Source organism: Triplophysa rosa, linkage group LG22 (genome assembly GCF_024868665.1).
Source record: "Triplophysa rosa linkage group LG22, Trosa_1v2, whole genome shotgun sequence".
Classification (NCBI taxonomy): domain Eukaryota; kingdom Metazoa; phylum Chordata; class Actinopteri; order Cypriniformes; family Nemacheilidae; genus Triplophysa; species Triplophysa rosa.
The window spans coordinates 13,081,792-13,098,013 of NC_079911.1; the positions used below are offsets into that span (position 1 = coordinate 13,081,792).

Here is a 16,222-nt window from a genome sequence, read left to right on the forward strand (position 1 = left end):
GAGTAAATGATAAATATGCTATTCATAGAGGTATTTACATATTTCATGGTATCTAGTTACACCATAACCCCCCATGTTTTGCATGTTACAGAACATACTCTGTGTAGTGTGAACTTACACTGTATGTATTTCTGATACATGCTAGACTGAAAAATGGAGTATATCAGTACCGTGTTATGCTCAGGTTTTGACAACACTTTATATTTCAGCTCTTCTCCTGTTAATGTCTCCATGAGAAGAATTGCTTTATTGTGTTCCTCATTTGTAAGTCGCTTTGGATAAAAGCGTTCGGGAATTGAATAAATGTAAATGTAGAATGTAAATGTCCTTCCTCCATCTGCCTGTGTTTGGACAAACTGGATGCCCCACTCCAAACTTATGTCATCAAACCAAAAGTCGACTCATACAGGACATTTGTTAAAGGATGTTAAAGTCCCTATACTTAGAAAGTTGGGTTAATGTGTAATAACATAATTCATGTTGTCTTGTTAACCTGCTGGTCTGTCCGGAAGGTCTCACCCTCGGCTGATTCAGTGAAGTGTCACCATAATCCATGTCATTGTTCTTGGCATTCGAGCGGCTCAGTTAGTCTTGATGAACAGGCTCTGGTCCTCACGCTGACTCAAGCTAGTATCAGTATTGTTCCTTTTGTGTTCACGACAGAACAGATCTCACTTCTCGCCATACCTGAGCTAGTCATGAAACCTGAAAGTTCCACTTCTCTGTGCCAAAGCTTTCTTCCTGAGGAACAGTAGCCGGCGGGGGCTACGGGGAAGATGGGTGATGTGCTGTCAGACTGTCAAAATGAGGAACAGCGGAAGCTCTGTTATTAGCGTGACGACTCTTTCTTCTCGTCTGACCTGAAGGAACGTTATGACAGCTCAATGTGCCCATTAGCCAGAAGTGAGAAGGCTGGTGTTAACCAAAAAAACAAAAGAGAACAAGGGGCTTTTAAAAGCAGTACCTCGCTTGTGTTTTCTGGAATCTCACATGTTTTTCCTTGCAGTTATTTGACTTATTTCCTCAAGTGTGTGTCTGAATGTGTTTACTGGTACATTTTTTTCACGGTCAATGTTTATGAAACCGTTCCATAAGTCACAGCAGCGTGTGGGTGACACGTTTCTCCACACTCTGCTGTTTACCTCACCAGCTCCATTTTGTTCCTGTCCTGGACATCACAAGATTTTGTTAGATATTTGTACAGTTTGGTCATAGACGCACAGTAAAAACAGTCTGGCAAATCAAATATTATGCTTTAAAGAGATACTTCACCCAAAAATGAAAATTCTGTCATCATTTACTCAACCTCGAGGTGTTCCAAATGTGTATACATTTCTTTGTTCCGATGAACGCAGAGAAAGATATTTGGAAGAATGCTTATAACCAAACAGATCTTGACCCCCATTGACTCTCATTGTAGGAAAAATGACTTTATATATTTTTTTGCTCTGTTGAACACAAATGAAGACATTTTGAAGAATGTAGGACAGCAAACAGTACTAAGGCATTTTTGACTACCATTGTCATTTTTCCTACTATGGTAGTCAATGGTGGTCGAGATTTATTTGGTTATAAACATTATTCCAAATATCTTTCTCTGTGAAGAAATTTATACAGATTTGGAACAACTCGAAACCGAAGATGAGTAAATGATGACAGAATTTTCATTTTTGGGTGAAGTATCCCTTTAAGTAGCTTTAACAGCAAATGCTTTTAAATGGTCAATGTGTTTTTTGTAAAGCTTTTGCAAGATGATGGTTGAAAAATGAACAAACCACAAATTATTTTATTAATCAAGCAAAGACAAGCATCACTATAGTAATATCAAGCATAAATATGATAAATGTTTTTTTTTCAAAACTTTTGTAAGTTTGTCCTAAAGACATGAATGAAATTGTGTGGCTTACTGAAGAAAGGTGCGCTATTCGTTTTGTAACGATTTCATTTACATGAAGTGTTTTTCATGAACATGAAGAAGAGTTTCTGTGAATCTAATCATTTTGTGCATTTGTGTGGTTTCAGGACAATAGTACCCTGGAAGATATTCCGGCAGTGCCTTCACGAAGTGCACCCCATCAGCTCCGGGTTGGAGGCCATGGCTCTCAAATCCACAATCGACCTCACTTGCAACGACTACATCTCCGTGTTCGAGTTCGACATTTTCACTCGTCTTTTTCAGGTAACTCCCGAACCTGCCTCCACAACCCCAAACCCCCCCATCACCCCTTTATACATCAGCCCATTTTAAATGTCAACTTCTGTCTAAAAACAACTTACTGTAATAATGAAAGCGATACCAGAGGATCACCCTTGTTTTTCTTTCTCTCCTGTGTGGGTTGATCTACTCATACTGAGGAGAAACCTTTGTGCATAGATCGCTGACAGATACCGCAACACTCACGCGTTTGAAGACTCCCAGAATCTTTACACATTTTCTCCATGCGCTGATGGAACACGGCGCCAACGCTGAGGATCACCTCTTTAGAAGTGTGTAAAGTGGGCGGCTTGTTTTACGCAGAGGAATCCCTTTCGTTATAGAAAAACACACCTCGTCCTTAACCACAACGCACACATGCTAACAAACCTGTGTTTGCACAAGCTTTTTAAGGCATAAGGTGCAAAACGCCCACATTTCTGCCTACTGATTTATTAAAGTCAACATTGTGCTTTGAAATACTCAAATTCCCATAAATGTAGCGCTAGGACCCACACTGTTTCGCTTGCGTCGATTGTGTACGTTTGTGAGTCAGTCAATGAGCAAGACGGAGACGATGAATGTGAGTTTGTATCTCACGCTGTGCTTCTTTGGATGTCATGTTCCCAACTTCCTGCTGTGACGGCTAGAACTCGAGTAACTTTCCTGCGCTGAATCACAACCTACAACCTCTGTTACCTCACAGCCAAACCTAACAAAACTACACCCTGCTCGTTTTCACTTCCAAAACTGTGTCTCTTTGTAGCTCTGCTCCAGATTTTGGAAATTGGTTCGGTCTGCTCGTGGCAGATTGAAAGCTGCATGAGGAAACAGCGAAAACTTTTCAGTTATCCACATATTTGTATTATCAGAAGTCCCAGCTGCTTTTCATTGAGCTTTGCGTAGACTGTCCGGATGTGTTTTTAAGACGTCACAGGGACATACGTTTTTAGTCTATGTGAGTGATACAACCCATCTCTTCAATGTACTTAAGGTACATAAAAAGTAGACATTTCATCACAAAATAAATGTCATATGAAATACTGCTTGACTTTTTAGTAGATGTGTGAAAGTGGTTTCACCCTCGTGTCATTGCAAACCTGTATGATTTTCATTCTTCTGCAGAACACAAAAGAAGACATTTTGAAGAATGTTAGTAACCAAACATCATCGGCTCCCATTGACTTCCATTGTATAGAGACTAAACCACTGAGACATTTCTCGAAAAATCTTCTTTTGTGTTCCACAGAAGAAAGAAAGTCATACAGGTTTTAAATGAAATGAGGGGGTATATAAAATTACAGAATTTTCTTACTGGGTGAGCCATCAGTCAATCACTATATAATAATGCCTTTGTCTGACTTAACCTAGTCTCACTTCTCTTTTCTCCTTCCTATAGCCGTGGGGCTCAATCCTGAGAAACTGGAACTTCCTGGCGGTCACTCACCCAGGCTATATGGCCTTCCTGACGTATGATGAAGTGAAGGCACGTCTACAGAAGTACATGAACAAACCCGGCAGGTACAGACTAGTTTGTGCGTGTGCATACTGTAACCCTCGGGGTTTGCGCACTCTTATCAATGCACCATCTGCTGCGTGGTGCACGGAGCCAGCCAGCTGTTTTTCTCCACTTTGCTGTAGTCTGGCAGACGACCCGCTGTTGGAAAAGTGGGCGAGGCGGAGATGTTGGCTCATTACAGGAGGCTCAGATACACAGACAGACAGAGCCGCTTTGTCTGTGCTTCTGTTCTCGCCCTCTTGTTGGCCTTTTCTTCTCGTTTGTCATTTAGCAGAAGCTGTTTCAGCCGAAACGACTTGCTGCTGTAATTGCAGGGATTGTCCTCTTTAAGAATGACCTCGGGTTAAGTGCCTGGTTCATGGGGGCGGGGTGGACTCTCCGTTCCTGGGTCATGATAACCTGGAAAGAAGCCTGCGATTCTTGCACTGGCCGCTGCCATTTCTATATAAATTCTCTTTAAAATCCTTTCTACATTTGTTTCTGCTTTGTGAGAATAAACAATAGATATAGTTTTAATAATTAATACAAATAATAATGAATAATTCATATAGAAATAGCTATAATTAAAATGTACATCATTTATAATACTGAAATCAATAATTTTAAACACTGAAATGAATTATTTTATTGAAACCACATTTTATTATTATGCACTTAAAATACAAAAAGTTGGCTTCCTAAACATTGGTTTTAATCTTTGACCTAATTTGACATAATATTTTCAGTCAGTATTAAAGATTTCAAGATGATATTTTTACACAATGTTCTTTACATTATGTAAAGAGTGATTTTATGCGAAATGTCAGGTTGACATCATTTAATTCAACTAACATACATTTAAGTAAACTGCAGTTTCATGCTTTACACAGAAAATGCGATAAAAATCAATAAAAAATGTTGATCACAAAAGAGAAAATGCGATGAAGAGGCAAAAGTTACAGATTGCAGCTTTACGACTCTTTACTCTACTAGCGTTTCATTAAACCACAGTCGATGTTGCGGATCTATCCCTTTGCGCATTTGAGAATATATGAACGTCCCACAGACTCCCCTGGTGGCTGGTGACATAAGAGGTAGTTAAATCTAGTCTGTTTGGATTAGCTGATTAGAGAAGCATCACTGCATCTGTGCTGAAGCAACGGTGAGGTCCAGAGCCACAGCAGGCGCGATTACACACTGTTTAGAGCCGTTTAACACAACAGCCAGATAATAGCAACGCAATAAGAAACTTAATGTCTCTGGTTGATTTTCAGCAAACGGGCCCTTTTTAAACTGTGATATGTGAGTGTGTGTTTAATGCTCACGCCCGCACATACACAGTGATGTGTGTGTCGGAGAGATGTGGCTAAGCAAACAGGAGGAAATAGAGGACAGTGGGTGGTCGTGCAGAACTGCATAACTACTAAAAAGATGCAGCAGCTGTGTGTGTGTGTGTGTGTGTGTGTGTGTGTGTGTTTGTGTGTGGTTAGAGCAGGTCATAGCAGCACCCAAGGGGATAAACCAATAGTTAAATGTGTGTGCGTGCGTGTGTGTGAGGGGGGCTATGTTTAACTCATTTAGTTTGTTCCTGATAAGTCAGCTGGCAAAGCGAAGCTGTTGACACATAGTCATATTTTCATATCTAGAGAGGAAACACACACATACACACACAGCTTTCTTTTACTATATTTGTTTTACTTCGTAATACTATGTGTATCTCATAGACTTCCATTGTTTTCATACAAGGCTAATGATATTTTCTGTCCCTTAACTCTAATCCTTCCCTTAACCTAAATTACAGGGCCTACAAACCTGTTGATGTTATTGTTTGATGTGGGGAGAGGACTTAAAATGTCATCACAAGTGGGTAGTTGACACGTTTTATTATATTTTTGAGGGCATCAAAAACTTGGCCACATTTAAAAAAAACGTATGGCAAAAATTAATCTTGTACGCTGTGGTTTATTGGTCACAGTAGCTCAAAGCTGCTTATGAGTTTGTGTGCGGGTGTGTGTGTGTGCATGTGTGGACAATTCTGAGCGTGTGTGTGTGTTCATGTTTTTATATCCCGGTGGGGACCTAAACCTGAATGCTCACCAACACATGGGGACTCGTGTCACTGTGTGGACCAAAATTGAGGTCCCCATGGGCAAAAAAGCGTATAAATTGTACAGAACAATATTTTTAAAAAATCAAAAAATGCAAAAAGTTTTCTATGATCTTAGGTTTAGGGGTTGGGTTAGGGGATAAAATATACAGTTTGTACAGTATAAAAAAACATTTCGCCTATGGACTGTCCCCACGGAGATAATAAACCAGACGTGAGTGTCTGTGTGTGTGTGTGTGTGTGTGTGTGTGTGTGTGTGTGTGTGTGTGTGTGTGTCTGTGTGCGTGTGTGCGTGCGTGTCTTAGGACAATTCTGAACGGCGTGTGTGTGTCAGTATCTGTGTGCCTGAGGACGTTGCTGTGTGTGTGTGTGTCACTTCTCAGTGAGTGTGGGTGACAGTCGTTCTCCAGACCCCTTTATTCAGTCTGTCTAGGTCTACCAGGATCTTTCTCTTCTCCTCCAGTGGGCTCTGTAGTGAGCCGTGAAAGGTGTTGTGCAAGACCATAATATCATACGCCATTGCTTTAAGACCAGCAGGTTTACAGGTTTATATGCAACACGTTCCTCTAAATTAAACATAGCAAAAGGCAAATGACAAATCTTAAATGGTTACTAAAATGGTATTAAAAACTGTCATACAGTATAAAACACAACAATCTTCAGACAGGAGAGAGAAAGAGAGTGGATGGAGTAATGGAGCACAGAGAGCTGTGATTGTATTAATGAGTCTGAGCCTATTGCTGAGCCTGTACAAATTTCCCCCTGCATGTGAAGAGAGAGCTGTGTCCAGTGTGGGATCAGCACAGTGCAGCATTATGGGATTAATCACATTTATCACAAACTCCATTCATCCTGACACCAACAGACGTATTAGAAATAGCTGTAATTTGATCAAGAAATACAGAAAGTCACATCAGTTCACGCAGACATTACCTGTGATTAATGTCCACAAATTATCCCCAACAAATAGAGCTAAACATCACAAAAGTGTAAAAATGACACTTTTTGTGCAGTTTTTACATTTATTTGGCTTTTCTAACTTTGTTGTATACCATCATTTGTAACATTCACTTTAAAGGTCCAGTGTATGAAATTTAGCAGCATCTAATGGTGAGGTTGCGAATTGCAACCAACGGCTCACTCCACCCCTCCCTTTCGAAGCACTACGGTAGCTGACACAGAATGTCATCACGTTTTTGCTTCTTTGCCGAAGGAGATAACGTATTTACGAAACACTCTGTAGAGCAATTTGTCTGAGCAATTATATTAGTACTATATAAAATATAAATGTAATATAATAATATATTGCATTAATAAGTTTAATAAATGCCTTAATATTGGTCATTGGTAGCTCATGGTAAGGTTGTTACAATATTCGGTAAGGTTGTTACATAATTGCATAATTATTATGATCAAAAGAATTCACAATAACAATATTGTTGTATGATTTTTTACATAAAATCTTTTTTTTGAGTGTTTTCTTTTATGTAGCCTATGAAACAATGTAGGTAGTTTGAAAACATTATTTCTCTTCAGGCAAAATGTTCAATAGGTCGCAAAAGCAAAACCTACTATGCTTAATGCACTGAAGTAGTTATGATAGTATCATATGTGTAGTATTAACAAAATATTGATAGTCACACTTATGAATACCATCATTATTGTCAACACCGGTAATTGCGTCACTCCTAGTTCACAGCGACTAGTGTATTGTTATTCTAGTGTTGCAAAAACGTGTTCAGAAACTTTCAAAACATATTTTAGCCCTGCTATGAAACAACAGGCTGTTCCTTCATTCCTCCGTCAGCCAGTTTCTCTCTCAACCGGCTGCAGTGCCAGGATGTACCACCCTGATGCTGAGGGGAATTGAATAGAAAAGTCCAGTCTGGTACCAGCCTGATCTCCTAATCCTGTCTGAATTAGTTGCAGTTGTATAACCGAGAAGCTTCCTTAAATAACTCAAACAATGTGTGCTGCGTTTTCCTTTCCTCCGTTACATTTTTCCGATAAAAGGACAAGCAGGCGTAAAATTCATCCATATGGCTCTGTTTTGCTTTCCAATGGGAATGTTTCTGTTTGATGAAACTTGTGATTATTTCAGAATGGAATCTGATGGTTTCAAAGCTGTTATGGATGCCTAGTTTAGCCTTTTGAGCATGTAAATAAATAAATCTTCCAAAATCTATTGTCAATCCAAGACCATCTTGCATGAAAAAGCATAATATTGTAATTACGTTAAAACCTTATAGTTGTGCTGTTTTTAGTAATGTTTTTTTGTTTTTTTTCAGTGTGTTTTGATGTTGGTTTCTCTGTCTCTCGCTCTCTCTCCCCAGCTACATCTTCAGGCTGAGCTGTACGCGGTTAGGGCAGTGGGCCATCGGCTACGTCACCAGTGACGGCAACATACTGCAGACCATTCCACATAACAAACCACTGTTCCAGGCGCTCATAGACGGATGCAGAGAGGGCTTGTAAGTCTTGCTTCTGAAAATATTAAATATTGATAAACCTAACTAACTTTTTGAGCTGTGCACATGTGTGCCATGTTGTTCATGCAAATATTGTGGGTTCATGTCTGATCTGCATCTCTTCCTGACCTTTAAAAAAAATAAAATTCTGTCTGTCATCGGTTTAGGGGTTGTGATAAAAGTGGCAAATAGATAAAAAAAAAAAACATGCCACATGTCAATCTCACACCATCTTAAACTATTTCTGCTAAAGAATTTTACCTAAAAGGAGTACAGTGACATGGTTACTGGACGGGGTGCTGTGCAATACCTTTTGCATGCTTAGCTGTTATTTCAGATGTTTTAGTGTATTAATTATTGGAAAAAAGTTCATTTGGACTCATTTAAAATTTGGAAGTTCATTATATATATATAATGTGTCTAACCTATATATTATGTGTACATTATAGACCACTTTGCAAGATGTAAACACTGCTCCAGATGTTTATTTATTTATTATTAGTATTTTTCACCACATACATAATTAAATCTTAAATAAAAACATAAAAGTTGTATTTTGCTCAAACATGAATGTCGGGTTAAAGAACTGAAACAGAAAGTTCTTTTGCGCCAGTGCTGAACCAGCGTTGTGTATGTTATCTGAAGATGTCTATATTATATATGTACACTGCCGTTCAGAAGTTTTGAAACATTTGATCGATTAATCTGAAGACGCATGCTTAAATGTAAAAAGCACTTTTGTAGACAAAAAGATAATTGTGCTAACATATTCAATTTCTAACATTAGACACCTAAAATGTTATTTAAAAATATTTTTGAAATCAATGACTTGGACCAAATAATAAAGCTAAGGCAGCCAATAAGATCCTATAAATGGGAACTCTTTTAATATTGTTTAAAAAGCGTCTTTTAAGATACTAAAATAAATTTAGTCACAACATAATTCCTGCAGTAACAATTGTGTCCTTTTATGCTTATGATGAGTTTGCTAATATTATAAAATGTGGATTTTGTGTTTGTGTTTTATTTATTAATATTTATAGTATTTTACCTACAATAATTATGCAACCTAAAAAAAGAGGTGGAAGTTTCAATAAGCATGATGCTTATGTCTCATTAAAGGGATAGTTCACCTAAAAATGTATTTCTTTTATCATTTACTCACCCTCAGGTTGTTTCATACCTGTATAAATTACTTTGTTCTGATGAACACAGAGAAAGATATTTGGAAGAATGTTTGACATTTTCAGTTTCGGAACATCATTGACATCATCAAAAGTACCCCAGAACTGTTTGTTTTCCTAAATTCTTCAAAATATCTAATTTTGTGTTAAAGAGTACAAACAAAATGCAGTGGTTTTTTCCTACTATGGAAAATTGCTAACATTCTTCCAAATATATTCCTCTCTGTTCATCGGAACAAAGAAATATATACAGGTTTGAAACAACCTGAGGGTCAGTAAATGATGACAGAATTTTCATTTTTGTGTGAACTGTCCCTTTAAGTTTTGATCCCTGTAAATACAGATTGACTTGACTGCTGCTCTCTCAGGCTTTAGCTGTGATTGGCCGGGCCGTAGAGGTGGCCCACTTATACAGCGCAGCTAATGGAGATGCCACACGGGCAATTACGTGTTAGCTCGACTGTCTCTTTGCTTGGGGGAAAGATATGTTACATTGAATACTCTCAACCTTGTTGTTTTTCTTTCTCAGCTACCTGTTTCCTGATGGCCGTAGTTATAATCCAGATCTCACCGGCCTGTGTGAACCCACTCCACACGACCATATTAAGGTCACCCAGGTTAGTGACCGATGTGTGTGTTTGAGTGATTAAAAGGCTTTATTACATGACTCTCTGGATTACTATTAAGCTTCTTCTACTCTTTATTTATTTTGTTTTGTCTTTTTAGGAGCAGTATGAGTTGTACTGTGAGATGGGATCTACGTTTCAGCTATGTAAGATCTGTGCCGAAAACAATAAAGATGTAAAGATCGAACCATGTGGACACCTCATGTGCACTTCCTGTCTGACATCATGGCAGGTATGTATACACCAGAAGGCACCAGTTGGCCCAGGGGTTCCCAAAGTAGGGGTCGGGGGGGTCTCAAGGCCACGAGGGTGGGGTCGCAAGATGTTTCCAGAAATAATTGTTTTATTATTAGGAATAGCCTATTTAATCAAGTGTAACAAAATATAAAAATATTAGTTAAGTTAAAAATAAAACCATCCAAATAAAAAGCCATCATCCTTTGGAATTTCCTCCGCCCTCAATCGTGACCCCTGAGGTGATTACATCACATTAGCAACCGCATTAGGTTAGGTGCAGCAAGTCATACAGCACCACATTTAACATTCATATCTGCACGCAAATTATTTTTAGGCTTTAAGTTTAGGATATTTTTATTTGTCGGAATGAAACGTTGGTTAATATCAACCAAAGACAAGGCAGGGTGCACAGTTGCGCGCAATGTTTGTATACTTTACACACCGCCGAGGATAGTGGGGGTCGCGGGCTGAAGAGTTTGGGAACCCCTGAGTTAGCCAACCCAAAAGCATCTACTAAAGGAGAATTTATCAATTCAAAATGTTTACAATGTCATTAGGCAAAAATAATAATTAAAAAAGAAAAATAATGGGACTGGACTGAAATTTACACTTGGCTTTTGTCATTTTAATGGAAAGCCAGTTCCAAATGTGTACAATTCTAGAAGTAAAGCTGTGCTGGATTGCTTATTTTAAAGCAGCTAAATGTGACACTTGTGCCACCGCTCTGTACTTTTGCTTTTCATGCAGTGGCAGCCATGCATGAAATTTGAATGCACAGAGATAAAACTCTCCATCCCAAGCAAATGCTTTAGTGATGGCCAGTGCTGAGCTAATGGATCCAGTTAAAGGTGTTTTAATTGTGTGCCATGATCCGAATACTGGCGGACGTCAGACTCTCTTCTCTCTTTCAATCGCCCTTGCAATTGTCCTGATCACAAATACAGTTGACACGACAACAGGGAGGTTAAAAGAAGGCAGAGAGGAAGAGAATTTTGTGTGAAGTTGTTGTTAGTGTGTGCAGGTGAAATCAATGTGTGTGTGTGTGTGTGTGTGTGCATATGTGTTTGCGATAACAGCCATACATTTTCTTATCTTGGGTGTTGACAGATCATAACAACTTCTCTTACAGTAAACGCATACTGAGTGCGTATGTGTTGCTGTAGCATTTTTCTCTTTTTAAAAATAACCACAGCCAAGAGGAAGTGGCACCAGTGTGCAGTGTTCTGCTACGGACAGCGTTTTAACATCTCCTCAACTTGGGTCAGCCATCCTTTGTGTTTCTGAGAAGCTGAAGATGTAAGTGTTACATACAGACTAAGGTCACTGATCTAAGATCTGTGCTCAGTGATCTTGTACCAGTCCTCAAGATAATTATAGATCGGAGTATTCGAACACCGAAGTCACACTTAAAGATGTATAAATGTAGTTGCGTTATAAATATATTTCGATTTTTATTTTAGTTAAGCATGAAGAGCTAACACATTAAAGAAAGCTTGCTGCTTGTTTCTTATGGAATGACATTAATGCAATAAATGTAGACAAATACTTCAGAGACGCCACTGAAAATTCAGGCAGAGGTTATCAAGACAGTTCAGTCTATATAAGCGCTTATGGTGTTTTTAAAGCTGTGATTTAAGTGTGTACTTCATATTTTGTTTGTGCCACATGACAGTGTTAAAAGAGTGCGAGTAGAAAGGTGTAGGACTGTGTTGTCACATAAATTAAATCCTCACAACAGCTATAAAATGACATCTAAAAGTCCACAGCTGTGGAATAGCAGCACACTGAAGCCTCAGCTGGTCCTCAGAGTTCCTGATAACGTATTGTGTCCGCCTGGCTATCACAGATTTTTTCCGAATAAATAGGAGACAAAATATGAGTGCTTTTATTGAGAACCTAAGGCTTTCACTAGCTCTCTTTTAAACCGAGTGGCTTCCCTTTTTAACCTGTGACCGCCTATAAAAAGAGACCCGACTGTTAAATAAAGCATGAAATGTACTGCACAGGTTGAGGGCCCAGAAAAATGTCGTCTCACCCTCCAGCTGGCAGGGGCATTAATATTCATTGCCGTTTTTCTGGTGAGTTTAGGATCTCAAATACATCAGGCGGCTCTCAGGAAATGATGATATCAGACGTCTGGAATAAAACTACAGCCCACTTTGCATAATGTTTCATTGACGTGTGTTTCCAGTGTGGATGGTTCCTTTGGTTATTAAAGGAGAGAATTTGACATTAATTCAGTTTGGTGTGTAGACATCATGTAATTGTGGGTTGTTTAAGGTTGCTAAGCAACAGCACAATCTGACCATTCCAAATTTTAATTTAATGATCATTTCTAGATGTATTGTGGCCATTTCAGTCCAGCATCTGTTAAATTTCAACAAAATCAAACCTTAGGAGTGACAAAGTCATCTGACAGCTATGTGAAAGACTGACAGCATTTCATTTTATATATAAACTATATATATACTGTATATATATATATATATATCAATTATATATATTAATACTGTGCTTTTTACAATAGTTTCTACCCTCCGGTCACATTTATAATGCACTTCAAAAACCATTAATATGATTTGAAATAAATAAAATAATTTTAGGTTGATTTCCATCAATAATGACTGTATTCTAATTGATCATCTTGGCCATATCATCCATAGATAGCAGCACTGCAAAAATATCTTATTTAGTAGTTTTGTCTTGTTTTCCAGTACAGATATGTACTTATTAGGATATTAAGAAATGGGGGCGTTAATGCTTCAAACCAGAATAAAATCTACCAATTGAGTAAAAAAAGTACTTCATTCATGGTTGTTTTTTCTTACCCCTTTGGTTTAAATACAGTATACAAATAAATTCTTATTTTTTTTCAGAACACAATACTTAAAGCAAGATACATTTACTTGAGAAGCAAAATGACCTAGGATATTATAAAGATTTATTTATTTTTTGTGCTGGAAAATAAGACGAAATTCTAAAGAATTCATTTTCGGAGTGGGCACCGTTGAAATCCAAGAGTGTAGTTTGGTTGATCAGGTTGGACGAGGCCTCATTCTGATAGCCACAGAAATTCCTCTCAATGCCTTTATTTTATGCCGAGTCAGTCCTCGAGTGTTCTCTCTCTCTTTAAGGGCTTTAATTAGGATTAGGTTTCAAAAGACGCTTTGATGTCCTTCATAACCCCTCAACCAGATGGCAGCCATGATCATCTTTTGTTCTTGTAAATATTGACACACTTTGATTCTCCAAGTTTAATGGAGGAAATGAGAGATGATTGTTTTTGGTTTCACCATGTGTAAGCTGCCGCCGGGCATAAAGCTTACGACGTGACGGAGTGGCCTGGTGTGTGAATCCATGCGTGCGTCTGGCAAATTTAGCTAGCGAAAGTTCCCTTGCTAAATAGAAAAGGAGATGCTTGATGCTCGGCTGGGGGGGGGGGGGATGGGGGGGCTGTGGTGTAGCATGTGTTTTCCAGCTGTATGTGATCAAGCATGGCCCTTTAGATCCTGCCAGTAAAGAGCTTCCTCATGGCAGAGAAATATTTCCAGTCTGTCAGTGTTTACAACATTATACAAATAAGCAGAGCAGAACCGTTGGGATCAATATCACCGGAGGCTCTACGGCCTGTGTGTGCCATACACGCGTGCTCGCGTCTGTTTTGGATATCGAGCTAGTTTCTGGACTTCTTCATGTGCTGTAGCATTTATGTCTGTGTGTTTGTGAATCATTTCACTTGTGTTCTTAAAGACCACAGGAAATCAAAATGATTGTAAATGTATTAATACAGAAAGGAAAACTATGCTCATGATGAAGTTGTATAAAGTTGAATTCATGTATGATGCTCTTTTTTTGTGCAGGATTCTGACGGCCAGGGTTGTCCATTCTGTCGCTGTGAGATCAAAGGGACGGAGCCTATCATTGTGGATCCGTTTGACCCACGAAACGAAGGGGCCAAATGTTTCCTGCTGGACCACTTCAGCTGTCCCATGCTGGACTTGGATGATGACGATGACAGAGAGGATTCTTTAGTCATAGATCATATCAAGAAGGTGAAATTCTTTAACACTTTACTGAGTGCAGACTTCAAGTAAACATGAAATCAATGAGTGACTCTATTAATGTAACACGTTCATTGTCTTATGGGGACAATTCAGCGTTCATTTTATGTTACTTAAAGAGAAAAATCTTCATAACATTATATCTAAATGTGAAAATGTCCTTTGTCTTTGAATGACTTTCTTTTTAGCTAATGTCACCAAACCCTTTTATTATTTTGGTAACACTTTACATTAAGGTCGTTTTTGTTAACATTAGTTAAAGGTCCAGGGTATAAAATTTAGCGGCATCTAGTGGTGAGGTTGCGAATTGCAACCAACAGCTCACTCCGCTCCTCCCTTTTAAAGCACTACGGTGGCTGATAAAGGGCTAACACGTCGTCACGTCTTTGCTGAAGGAAAAGAGCAGTTTGTCCGTTTAGGGCCACTGTAGAAACAACATGACAAATACCATGTAAGGGGACCTGCGGTGTATGTAGACAGAAATAGCTCATTCTAAGGTATTAAAAACGTAACGCTTCACTATGTAAGGTCTTTATACACCTTTTGAAGACATATTTATGTATATTATATTGCATTTCTGTCAATAGATTCTCTAAAAAAATGAATGCATGAACTAAACCTGAACTAACACCGAGCAATACTTCTACAGCATCTATTAATCTTAGTTCAATACCCAAACAAACACATCTCTGCCTTCATTGCTCTCTCCTAAAAAGAGTGTTATTGTGTTGAGTATTTTAGTCCTATTTAGACAGCGAGGACTAAGCACAAACACAATATTTGTTTCAACACACAAAGAGAACAGACATCTAGCAAATGCTCACGAAATTGTTTGTTTGGTTGTTGATTTTAATTGTCAACAGTGTTTTTCAGAAATCGCTTTGCCTTGAAAGTGATAGTTCACTCAAAAAATGAAAATTCTGTCAATTAAGAAGATTGTCACAAAAGACGATATTTTGAAGACTGCACCGAACAACGGTGGTACCCATCGACTTGCATTGGTTTTGTGTCCATACAATAGAAGTGAATGGGTGCTGGTGTTGTTCGGTTACCGACATTCTTCAAAATATCTTCTTTTGTGTTCTGCAGAAAACAGAAAGTCATACATGTTTGAAATGACAAGAGGGTGAGTAAATGATGACCGTTTTGAGAGAACTATCACTTTAAGTCAGATTCGCGTTATCATAAATGTATGAGTTTGTTTTTTGCCCAAACCTCTGTAGGTAGCCTAAAACAACATCATTCGCTGCCATCATTCCAGCACTAGTCTGTTTTTCAGTCGTTTAATTTTCAGTTTTTCACATCTCACGTTCTAAAAGCCCCATATCCTGATTTTATATTAGTGCAAGAACTCAGAGCCCCCTGAAAGACGGCTTCCCGCTCACCACCAGCACAAATGTCAGCCTCTTTTATTAGAAAGCAAACCTGCCTGAACCTGCCTCATGAACCTCCACAACTCCACAGAGTCAATTCTTATTAAATGCTGCTTCAAGAGCAACAGAGGGCACCTAGCAGGGACATTTTTAAATATAAATGTGAGATATTAGTTTTCTCCTATAACGCTCTTGTGTGAACCAGAGAACAGTCTTGTGCAGGATATTGGCCTCCTAGTGTGAGAGGGAGTTTGAGGTTTCAGGGCACATGTAGTACATTATTCATCTTTTCATTTGCTGTACCATTTTTGCTGCAAATTAAATTAGCCTTTTAACCCTCAATAATGAATTTTCTGCACTGCAGACAAAAGCAGTTAAGCTTTGTTCATGAAAATGCTAATGAGACTTTTAGTTAATTATCAAACTGAGTACATGAAGCTGCCTGAGGCAATGAAGGCAATAGGCCATTTTGAT

At 38.6% G+C, this 16,222-nt stretch overlaps 1 protein-coding gene across 2 annotated transcripts in view; it reads left to right on the forward strand.

The window, feature by feature from the left end:
* cblb (Cbl proto-oncogene B, E3 ubiquitin protein ligase) overlaps positions 1–16,222 on the forward strand; it is a 69,334-nt gene that overhangs the window by 41,337 nt on the left and 11,775 nt on the right. For both annotated transcript variants that reach the window (XM_057320286.1, XM_057320285.1), the window contains exons 5-10: positions 2,023–2,179; positions 3,594–3,715; positions 8,133–8,270; positions 9,981–10,068; positions 10,178–10,309; positions 14,175–14,366. In XM_057320286.1, coding sequence (XP_057176269.1) covers positions 2,023–2,179; positions 3,594–3,715; positions 8,133–8,270; positions 9,981–10,068; positions 10,178–10,309; positions 14,175–14,366 — 829 coding nt within the window. The remainder of the gene's footprint in view (positions 1–2,022; positions 2,180–3,593; positions 3,716–8,132; positions 8,271–9,980; positions 10,069–10,177; positions 10,310–14,174; positions 14,367–16,222) is intronic.